This window comes from Epinephelus fuscoguttatus, linkage group LG14 (assembly GCF_011397635.1).
Source record: "Epinephelus fuscoguttatus linkage group LG14, E.fuscoguttatus.final_Chr_v1".
NCBI lineage: Eukaryota > Metazoa > Chordata > Actinopteri > Perciformes > Serranidae > Epinephelus > Epinephelus fuscoguttatus.
In genome coordinates this window covers 40,909,774-40,921,856 of record NC_064765.1, presented here as the reverse complement: position 1 = coordinate 40,921,856, position 12,083 = coordinate 40,909,774, and the positions used below count along the sequence as shown (strand labels likewise).

General features: G+C 38.6%; 1 protein-coding gene across 10 annotated transcripts in view; it reads left to right on the top strand.

Moving 5' to 3' along the window:
- The window catches only part of LOC125900952 (uncharacterized), a 61,768-nt gene extending 56,217 nt beyond the window's left edge, over nt 1-5,551 (top strand). For 3 of the 10 annotated variants that reach the window (XM_049596277.1, XM_049596276.1, XM_049596275.1), the window contains 4 exons: nt 1,152-2,181; nt 2,787-2,942; nt 3,975-4,067; nt 4,385-5,544. In XM_049596277.1, coding sequence (XP_049452234.1) covers nt 1,168-2,181; nt 2,787-2,942; nt 3,975-4,067; nt 4,385-4,696 — 1,575 coding nt within the window. In that variant the 5' untranslated portion in view covers nt 1,152-1,167 and the 3' untranslated portion in view covers nt 4,697-5,544. Of the gene's footprint in view, nt 544-1,151; nt 2,182-2,786; nt 2,943-3,714; nt 3,829-3,974; nt 4,068-4,384 lie in introns of all 10 variants that reach the window. The other 7 variants (XR_007450908.1, XR_007450907.1, XR_007450909.1 and 4 more) reach the window with 6 other exon arrangements.
- Nucleotides 5,552-12,083: the final 6,532 nt, after the last annotated feature.

The following is a 12,083-nucleotide window of genomic DNA, read 5'->3' as shown; positions in this document are numbered from 1 at the left end:
CTAAACATAGTTTTTTCAAGAACATTGTTAAACACACAAGTTGCTTTGGGAATGTACCACTGACTTTGGCTTCAAAACATCAAATGATGATTGCCTTTCACATAAACTCACCATCATATGGTAAATCTTGCCTAGATGTATCTACTGTGTCCACAGTTCCAGTTGATGTACTGAAAGAGGAAGTAGCTGAGGCTATAAAGCTAAAATGCCCTAGCACATCTGAAGTGCATCTGGCTAAGAATGCATCAAGCAATGGCATAGCCTACAGCAATGGCATGATAGTTGCCTATGGATCAGTAGCTGGATTACCAGAGTTCGCTGAAATTAGTCAGATTTGTGTGATAAATGAGACGTTGTTCCTGATTGTGAAAGTGCTGTGTGGGTGGTACACAGAACACTACAGAGCCTTTGAGCTAAGCATGTCACCATCCAGAGAAGTAAAACTTGTGGCACTCAGTGAACTCACTGACCCGTATCCACTGGCCTCTTACATGGTTGGATCAAGCCATATGGTGACCTTAAAGAGGCAGATCATCATTAAAGGTTCGTGAACCACCAAAATGGTGATTAATAGTCGGGCTGAACAATCAATAATATATCAATATTTTCAGTCCTAAGTAATTGTTTTTTTTTAACACATACATTTGGTGATGTGCATGCTGAATTCTATGGGGTTTTTTGTCACTAGATATTTGTCTTTGGAGTCTGTCACTCTGTCTGCCTGTGTATCATCACATCTATTTTCCCTCCACATTCATACTGTATTTTTTTGTTTGCTGTGTACTAATAATGGGACTTTCTCTGAAATCTCTTTGTCTATTATAGGTCATACTATATTGCATGTCATACTGATTCTTGTGGGTCACATCCTAGGCTTCTCATTTGTATCCACCTCTGAGTATTTTTTAGGTAGAACTTGAAGCTAGTACAGATGGATTTGATCATCTAGTGGTTGGGCAAATTACAAAATGAAAGTGAGGGGAAAACACTAGGAGAAACACTGGTCATACTATATGAGTAAATTGAAAATGAGAAACCTAACATAACATATTGCATCAATTATTGTGTTGACACAGGAAAAATAATGTGATTAACACAAAACAATAAGCATTAACCTTTTTTCCTCTTTGTTACTTTATTTGTTTTTACAGACTGAAACGTAGAAGCATGAATGCCCCGGCACTTCTCAAAGTCATCTTGGGTGACAACAGCAGCCAAAGAATGACTTTCCCAAATGGACTCCCAGGAACTGTTAATGAACTAGTTGGTGAGGTACAAAGACAATGTGGACTTGACTCTAACTTCAGACTTCAGTTTATGGATACACTATTTGGAAATGAGTTCATGAACCTCACTTCAATGGATGAAGTACAGGATAGAGGGACAATTAGAGTGATTACCTTGACAGGTACCTCCACTCCTCAGTGTGCTAATGTTCCCCCCACCTCAGCTGCCCATCACTCCTTTGATGAATCCTCATCCCTGTCCAGTGGAACAGTTGACACTGACATACTCTCTTCACCAGAGTCAGAGTCATCCAGCTCTCGGTCATCTTGGCCGAGCATCTTTCATGTTCCTCAGTTTAGTTATGATGCAGAGTTGAAACTTCAGCAGGGCAATGCAGCTTACAGGGAAAATGGTACATTGCTAATTCCAGATCATAAACTGAAGTCAAACATTCTTGAGGGCCTAGTGCAAGAAATTGTTCGGTACAAACTTTATGTTTCTGACAAAGACTTTAACACAGTTGGAGAGGCTCTAATCTCAAAGCATCCCTGCCTGACTGAGAAAGGCTCACTCTCTGGATATGCTGGGTGGAAATGCAGCTTGAAGAACAAACTGGCGATCTATCGCACTCACCTGAGGAAGCTTGGGTGTCATGAGGTGACAATAAACTCTCTCAAGCACAAACCAGAGGGCAAATCAAGCCCTGCCTTTGGCATTAAAAAACCAAGAAGGTCGGAAGTGAACTACTGTCCGTATCCTACTGGAGAATCTGAGAAGAGTCTTGAGAGTGTGAGAATGGAGCTTGTTTCAGATGTTAAGAAGAGGAACAACAGGGAGGCTGTAAGGATGAAAATGGAGAAGACGTTTGCCTATAGAAGACAGGAAGTGGTTTGCGACGCACCAATGATAAAAGACTTCCAGGCGAGATGGCCAGCACTTTTTGAAGTAGGCGAGGTATGTGTTTTATGATTCTCACTGTGTCTCTCTCTTGCACACACTCACAGACATTACAAACTATTTGACAAAGTTTTACACTTGCCTGCTGGCTGCTTAACAGACCCTCTCCCAAACTAAATAATTTTGTTATTGTTTTCTCAGTTTATTGTTTGTTTTTGTTGTTTTTTTTCTTCATTTTTTGTATATATATTTTAAACAATTAGTAATGAAAGAAATAATATGAGTAGTGGTTTTGATAAAATGTTAACAATGATCCAAGGTCTATTTGGCAATGTTCACTGTTTGAGACAAAGTCCATTGTTTAAAACTTGTCCCATGTGTTAATCAACTGATACTGTTGACAAAGGATTTTGAATTGATGTACTTACACACTAAAAAGCAGTAAGTTTCAGCTGGAAAATATTTAGAGAGCATAAATGATTTTTCTTTAAGTATGATCATGACAACTAGAAAATAAAGCAATAAAACGAGGAGCTTTTTGAATTATTCTGCTCCTGTACAAATATTTTAATTTAAACTTACTTAAGCTTTTTTTTTAATGAATGCTTTTCCAAATTACTGCCATATCGCATGTTGATGTCTGTAATAATTCTCCTTTTCAGATTAATGCTGAATTCAAGCGGATCACAACAATGCCCCTGCAGTCCAGATTTCTATCTCAGTTAGATGTTCACTCTGAGAAACTGATCAAACTTTTTAAAAACAGAGGAGGACAGATTGGCAGACGCCTAGGGGACATCATTGCACCCATGGATGAAGTAAGTATGATCTCTGGGGTGGGGGTGTAACAATTGATTGTCTTCAAGACAAAAATCCCTTTTACCTGGCAGTGTTTCCCACACATTCATTTATTACGTCCGCCACGAATACACCCCCCACCCCCCACCCCTTCTTATCCACACGAACACACAGGGGTGTCAACATCTACACGTGTAAACGGATAACAAATCATAACCGTTTAGAAAAAAAATCAATGTCGTTTACACGCCTTTTTTCCCCTCCTCAACGTTCATTTCTCACCAATATAGTATTTTTAGGGGTGATAACGTTGCCTGAAAGCTTCAGCCTAATAATGGAACTGCGTGTCAATCCCCCCTCACTTTATCTCCGCGTAGCCTACCTGTCCCTCTCCAGCTGTCCTTTCTAAATAAAGGCAGAGGAAAAAAAAACACCGACTCCTCCGGCCTGTAGCTACTGCGTAGGAGGCTCAATATAACCAGGCTTTGTGTTCATGTTCTAGCTCAACAAAACCTCTAGCCCCGCGGTCCCCCCGGAGTTAACACGCAGCTGTAAATGAGTTAAATAGTGAAACAGCGGCGCTTTTATAGCCGATTTTATTATTAAACTCTGAACATAACCCGGTGGGGACCAGGTTATGAGATGAGCATAAGTTACCATGGTGATCTAGCCGGGTTAAAAGGGAGCCACCTTTGTAGTACAGGAGAGTCTGGCTTTAGACTCAACATACCTCGCACTAAACTCGCTTCACTACACCTCCGTCTCCTTATTTCTCTCTTCATGCTGCGCCAGTGGGGTGCGTTCACACTCAGCACAACGTCTGAACGGAGCAGCGCATCAACGTCATCTTGCAGCCTGGATCTGAAATCAAACGCACCCCTTCTGCTGCGGTCGAGTTGAACCGAGGTGAAAACGGCGCCACTGAGCTTCCATAGAACTACATTCATTTTCAATCAAGATTCCAACAAACCTGTGGGAAACACTGCCTGGACAAATGACAATTTACAATTTACTTAAACAAAACAACTTGTGCTTCTGCTTTTCTGCCTTAGAAGGATGATGTGGATCGCGGAAGAGAGTGTGTCATAAAGGCCCTCTGTGTGTACCTTAACGAGGACCCAGAGAATCTGTTAAGAGAGTATGTGGTAAGTATTACTTAGGTTTAGTATGTTGAGGTGTTATCTTTCATATTTTGTATAAGCTTTAAAACATCTACTCATTGTAATTACTTCACAATCAGCTAAGTTGTAAGATAATATGACAGTGATCTTAATATCAAAGTGTGTTTGTGTGTGGTTTTGAGCCAATGTGAGGCACTTTGTGTTACTTTTGTGTATGAAAAGTGCCATATAAATAAAGATTTGATATCTTAATAAATTACACAGTACACATGCAGTATTCCCTGTATGCACGTGGCATGTAGTATAATCCCACTTGTTTTATTTTTTTGTGCATTGTACAGGCAGCTGATGAATCCCTCCTCCAGGAATCCATTGAGGAAACCACCATGGGTATATATGTCTTGAAACGCAGAGATGCCAGTGAAAAACCAGAGGACATTGGCATTGTACTTGAGTCCCAGATTGTGATGCAGGATTTGGACAATGTTCCCTTAGCTGCTGCCATGTTGTTTGGCCTCATTTATTCCTTGAACTTAAACTATCCTGCTGAACTCAAGTACACATTTGAAGTGCTGCAGAAGGTGGTCATGGAGCTTGAAGGCAATGCACTGTCCAAAAAAGCCCAAGTCCTGAAAAACAGACTTTATCAGTGAACTGGCTATCCAGGCCCTCCAGCTTGATTCCTTGCAAGACATACCTTTTCCAGTTGTTGGACTTTTCTTTTGGGAGAGTGGGAGGCTTTTTTTCCCCCTTTTTTTAAATTGAACTACAACAGAATTTGGGGGTGATTTTTTGTTTACTGTGGACACTGATAATGGGAAACAAGCCCCCCTACCATTGTTTCAGTATGGAACATTTACATGTCTTGTAGTCAGGGTCAGGCTGTGCGCTGTGTACCATAGAGTTAAAGGACAGGTGTGTATTCAAGCAAAAATTCTCTCCATGTCAGTGTGTTGTATTAACATGAACAGGTTCTGCGAAACGGTGTGCACAAGTCTACTTCTTATCCACACGAACACACATTTATGACTTCATGGACAGTCCTCTTTCCTCACCAATAATGCTCTCTTTGTTGAAAAAAGTATATTTGTTTGATTTATTGTGAGACATTGCACCTACCTCCTCCAGTTGAACCTTCATTTTGTGCAAGAGGGAGGCCCTTTTTTCTTTTAAATTTAAATTGAACTATAACAACTTATAACAACTTTGTTGGAAAAAAAGGCTATCAAGCTTGTTTGCTGGTAATACTGTATGCATTATTATGTCTACCTCTGACAATTGTTTGATTTATTTGGGTGGAGCCCACACACACAAAATTATATTTTTTTTATAGAACTGAAATGCATTACAACCCCCATTTTTAGGGTTTGGGGTGAGTTTTTCTTTACTTTGAACACTGATACACTCATTTCATGCCGACACCATGTTTTTTTTTACACTGCAATTTTTTTTTTGCAACTGTACATCCTTAAAGATGTTTTCTGCAGTATTCTATTGCTTGAAATGTTCAATAAATATAAATGGTAATTTTCAATTAAATTAGTGTTTATTTTTCCACTGAGTTGTCAATATGTGATGTACATATTAGATTACCTAGCAGGTTGTATCTTTAGTAGTTATGCATGTTTATTATGCACTGTCTGGAATTAATAATTGAAGATTATGTTGGTTGTCCACATGTGCTTTAGTAAATGTAGGTAAAAGATTGGACTAGATTAAGTGGCGTAAGGGTGTAGAAATGAAATTTTTAACTTACAAATCAGCTTATGAAAGTAATTTAAATATTTAAAGTGTACCGAACTTAATAGTGTCTGATTTACTTGTTGAGATTAGGTTAGCTTCACGCAAAAAAATCATGTTGATCCGACTGATGATAATTACATATAATACACATTAAAGAAACACATTCATTTGACATAATAAAAATAAGTCAGTTTAGCATAATACAATCTAATATATAGAACATAAAATAAATATTTTTGATTTATATAAGAAAGTCATGTTGGTTTAACAAATAATAATTTAATGTACAGAACATGAATATATCAACTTTGGTAAACATAACTTTAATATGTGGAACCGATGTACATGTTTTTTTTATGTAAATCCAAAAGACTTTTTTTTTCAGTGTGTGTTCCTTCTGGCTCAACTTGGCGACAGCCATGCTGAAGGTCCATTGTGGAGAAGCAGCCAGAGTCAGGCAGAGCATCCAGTGCATTGTCGACTTGAAAAGAGGGTGGGAATGTGTAATCGTCATAGCACTAAGCTTCCCACGGTTTAGGCAAAAATGGCAAGAGCCATTATTCTTGCACACCAATCAATCAATCAATTTTATGGTAACACTTTAGATTACAGCCCGCAATTTACACCGTAACTATTGGGTAGTTACAGTGTAATTTGTTGTACTAACGGTGTACCAGTGTAGTACGTCCCAATACATATATGTTGGTACAGGGAAACAAGATGTTAAGTTATGGAATAAGGGGCTAACAATTCATGAATTTACAGAGAATTTATATTGTATTGTTATTTTTAACTACTCAGTACCTATTCTATTGTAACAGGGTATGTGCGACCTATTGATTAATAATATGGATGTTTGGGGGGAATTTACAGAGAACTTATACTTTAACTACTGGGTAACTATTCTATTATAACAGGGTATGTGCGACCTACTGATTAATAATATGGACATTTGGGGGGAATTTACAGAGAATTTATACTTTAACTACTGGGTACCTATTCTGTTATAACAGGGTATGTGCGACCTGCTGATCAGTAATATGGAAGTTTGGGGGGAATTTACAGATAACTTATACCATAGGTTATTTTTAATTACAGGGTACTTATTCTATTATTACAGGGTACAGTATGACAATAAAACTGAAAAATCGGAGGGAAGTCGGAGGTAAGACTTCTTCAGCAAGTAATAAATCAGATGTGATTTTATTTCAAATTGACCTAATTACAAACAAACAGTCAGTCTACATTGTTCCTTTATATTTTCAGCGGATATACAACTATATACAACTACAGGATACATCTGTGAATTTACTTCGAAACAAAGGTCCAGGTGACAGTATGTTGTCATGGATACTGTTGGCATCTGATGACCGTCTCAGCTGTTGCTCACCTCACCAGCTTTACATTACTGGATACTCGTTTATGGCTTTCTGACTCTGCTTGCTGTTGGCAGACAGAATTCACCCACCCTAGATGTGACTCATTTGTGTTTTGGTGTAAACATGTTGACAATTTTGAAGTCATTAAAATGTTGAAGGTCTTCTCCCTGGCAATTGTGTTCTTCCGGCATTACGGCTCCTCAACATGCAAGCTCACCTTTTTCCAGCTCTGTTCTTGCTCTCCTTTCATCCCAGAAAATAAATACAAATATAGCAAGATAAAGCACAACGCATATGCTTGATATGCTTTACTGACAGCTTACTGTGCAATTAATTTACAGTTTGTTCCATGTTTTGAGGCAAGTAAAATCAAATAAACATCTCACATTGTTCTCTGTATTTACATAACAAGAGATATATGCAGTGGTATTTTTCCTCTTGTTACATTTTGTTACAGGGTAAATACAGCTACAAAAGCACCAATAGTTCCCGGGTAGTAACATTTAGTTACAGGGTAAGTACAGGGTATGCGGGCTGTATTCTAAAGCACGAAAATAGTTCCCCCGTAGTTACATTTAGTTACAGAGTAAGTACAGGGTATGCAGGCTGTATTCTAAAGCACTAAAGTAGTTCCCCATAGTTAGTTACAGGGTAAGTACAGAGTATGCGGGCTATAATACTAAATGTAAATTGTACATTGTATATCATATAAAAAAAAAAAAAAAATATTACATCCTTAACTTAGAGCCTTTACTTAACATACTTCTTATTTCAAAATAAGTAAACTGATAGCATTTAATTCTTGCATTGCTTCATTTTGTCCTTCTTTTTCATCTTCCTTTCCACTCCTGATGAAGATGATAGGGTTGAGGTTGAGATGAGGGGAAAGAAGCTGGTGCACCTTGTCTATATGTTGAACCTATAGAGAAAAACTGCTAGTTTCAGTCTCTTAACCATAATATATAGTCTGAGATGTCTGGATTTCTGACAGCCATGATGTCTCCCACTCCCCTCCGCTACCTTTCTGTCTCATGAAATGACTCATGCATTTCTCCATTTTCCCTCTTTCCCTGCTGTTTAGTAGCGCAACCAAGGGTGCACACTTGGGTACACTACGTTCCTCTTTCATGCATACATTTCTCAGTTTATGGACACTGACTTACTGGGTGACGGTGTGATGAGTGTTCGCCTCATGTCTCCTGTTTAGTCTGTCAAACCGGGGCGCACTGCTCTTCCGGTATAAATGTGTGAAGCGTCGCACGTCTCCATGGTCACATGACCTGTCACGTGATTGACGTGACGGTAATTTTGCTTATTTATTAATTTTCTGCATATACATGGGTTTTTGGTGTTTAAAGGGAATATGTCTAAATATGTATATAATTTCTGTGTATGACGTTTGGGTATCGAGAATGATTAACCCCTCATTTGAAGAAGGGTTGAATTTATTGGATTTTTCCCATGTATTATTATGCCTGAGGGGTGTGGCTTCAGGTTTAAAGGGAGCAGTTCAACCCAGGTAAGGGGAGTCTTGATCTGATTGCAGAGAAGACAACATCACTTGGACTTATTAGTGCTTTGGACTGTGAGTTTTTTTCCCCTTTGCTGGATTTTCCTGACTATTGAGGTTTGTTGAAGAACAATTGTTTTTTTGAACTTTTTTTTTTTTGCATTTTTTTTCCTGGTTGTTTTTGTAAATAATTCACAATTTGCACCTTGGGAGGCTGAGGCCACATTAGACCAGGTCCAGATCAAATAACACTATACTTATTATACTTAGACTTATTTTTACCTTTACCTATTTTACACAATATCTCTTTAGAATACATTGTCAAATCTGTTTAACCCTATGGGCCCTAGGCGTTTTTAGGGTATTTTTACTGCTTTTTCCTTTAAGCTCATATCACAGTCATTCTAAAGGCTACCTACACATGCTATATCTGTGGGCTATCCAGATCTGTCATCATACCATGTCCTCCTATGTGTCTGTATTTTATATTAATTTGTATATCAATGAAAAAACAAATCCGTGTTACTAAATTCTTACATTTTTACATGTATCTCACCAAAGCAAGTTGGAAAATGACATATTCTGCCATATATGAAGAGGGGAGACTCTGGAATCTGGCAATATAAGAACCATGATGGTGGGACATTCTGTCACTTCACAGCTGTCCAAAACATGTGGTTTGTGCCAGGCGGACATGATGCCAGTATTTTTTCATTAATGCAAAATGCAAAAAAAAAAAAAGTGTTTCATCTGAAAGAAACATGCAATATTTAGGGACCTCGGCTGAAGGGCGAGGACCCTCTTGTTCTTGTAGTGTTTATTATTATTATTATTAGGGACCTCGGCCTGAAAGGGCGAGGACCCTATTGTTTTTGTAGCGTTTTTTATTATTAGGGACCTCGGCTGAAGGGCGAGGACCCTCTTGTTCTTGTAGTGTTTATTATTATTATTATTATTATTATTATTATTATTATTAGGGACCTCGGCCTGAAAGGGCGAGGACCCTATTGTTTTTGTAGCGTTTTTTAGGGACCTCGGTCCCTGAAAGGGCGAGGACCCTCTTGTTCTTGTAGTGTTTATTATTCTTATTATTAGGGACCTCAGCTGAAAGGCGAGGACCCTCTTGTTCTTGTAGCGTTTATTATTATTATTATTATTAGGGACCTCGGCTGAAGGGCGAGGACCCTCTTGTTCTTGTAGTGTTTATTATTATTATTATTATTATTATTATTAGGGACCTCGGCTGAAGGGCGAGGACCCTATTGTTCTTGTAGCGTTTATTATTATTATTATTATTATTATTAGGGACCTCGGCTGAAGGGCGAGGACCCTCTTGTTCTTGTAGTGTTTATTATTATTATTATTATTAGGGACCTCGGCTGAAGGGCGAGGACCCTCTTGTTCTTGTAGTGTTTATTATTAGGGACCTCGGCCTGAAAGGGCGAGGACCCTCTTGTTCTTGTAGTGTTTATTATTATTATTATTATTATTATTATTATTATTATTATTATTAGGGACCTCGGCCTGAAAGGGCGAGGACCCTCTTGTTCTTGTAGTGTTTATTATTATTATTATTATTATTATTATTATTATTGTTTCTTTCTTTCTTTCAGCGTACGCGACTTTCAACTGGAATTTGACCCCCTAAACATGCTCGAAAACTCACCAAAATTGGCATGCCTGTCAGGACTGGCGAAAAATTTTATAAACTGATGAAATTAATCTGAAAAGTGCCAAAATGGGCTCTCTAGCGCCACCTAGAAACACAAAAATGGCCGCTGCAGCCAGTAGGAACGTCGTAGGAAGATCAAACCAAAACAGCCTCGTTCGTCTCATCAAGACCTACAAATCACGCACTCGCACCCATGACCTAACTCCAACAGGAAGTGAGATATTTCCCTTTCAAAATAAGAGTTTTCCTCAAAAAAAAAAAATTCCTTTAAAAATCAACTAGTCCGACACCGTTTATCGTATCGGCTTCAAACTCACACACATTAATCTTCAACGTGTCCTTATCAATTATTGTGCGTAACTTTTTCAATCCTCGACTGGTTTGGATGTTATGGCTGCGTTTCAGGTGATGTGCGCCAAAACCTCCTGAGGATTTGTTGTGCCACCTAGACACACTAAAATGCCCGGTCGACTGTAGGAACCACTTAGAAAGACCAAACCAAAACTGTCTCGTTCGTCTCATAAAGACCTACAAATGTCGCGCTGCAACCCCTGACCTAACTCCAACAGGAAGTGAGCTGTCGGTCTTTGAATGTAAGATGGCGTTTTTCACAAATTCTGTCGATCAAAAATTATTTGCTCCTACACCGTTTATCATAACTGCTTCAAACTTGCACAAATTACAGCTCTACCCCTGCTGAACATTACTTGTGAAGGACTTTGTCATAACTTGAACGGTTTGGATTTTAGAAGCGTTAGAAGGTGCAGGACACAACTCCTCATGATGATCTCTGGAAGAAAAGATGAGGGCCAACACACTGTAAACTTGTGATTAAGGTGACATTTTTCAGTCCATAGACATACAAGCTTTATATGTTTGCGTTCAGAACAAATTTATCTATCTGGTGATGTTTTCAGATTGAAGATGGGACCCACGGTTTGGCATCTGGAAGCATTTGTTTGAGAAAGTTTCAAGCCATTCTGCTCTGTGTCTGAGCTGCATGCAGTCCTTAATTAGCATAACAAAGGCTTCACTCTGACAGTCTGTGTGTCAGAGTGAAGTGTGTATGTGTGTGGTCACACACACATGAGGTTTTAAATTACTTTAAAAATGACCTTAAGTATTTCCATGTATTTTATCAATTTTATGTCTCTGAACCCAAGAGACTGACCTGGAGGGTTGCAGTAAATCACCTCATTTCAAGTACAAGTCAGGAACAGTGTTACAACATCAGGAAAGAATATACATCTTTGAGGAAATGTTACATTCAACAACACAGTAGTCTCATCAAACACTTTCTTTTGATGTAATTGACAGAAAAATTAAATGCTGTGTTTTGATGCATACAACATTATGTATACTTGTGCAATCTGTAACTTTGTCTGCCACAAACAGGAAGTATGTGAACATGTGAGATATGTCAATATGTCAGCAAACTCTCTCTCTCTCCCTCCCTGTCCCCACATCTCTCTCTCTCTCTCTCTCTCTCTCTCTCTCTCTCTCGTGTCCTGTTACTGCATGTCAGTAACTCGGCCTCTTCTTCAGAGCCTTTGTGCTCCACTGTCTTGCAGGTTAACTTCTATCACAAACTGTCAAAGTTTCATTAGGTCACATGGCTTATGTCTACAAATTGCAAAATATACGCTCACACCACCTTCATAAGAACCCTTTACAGTTTTTAAAATTGAGTTTGACTTATGATTCTGGCTATTGTGGTACAACATGTGGGAAGTATA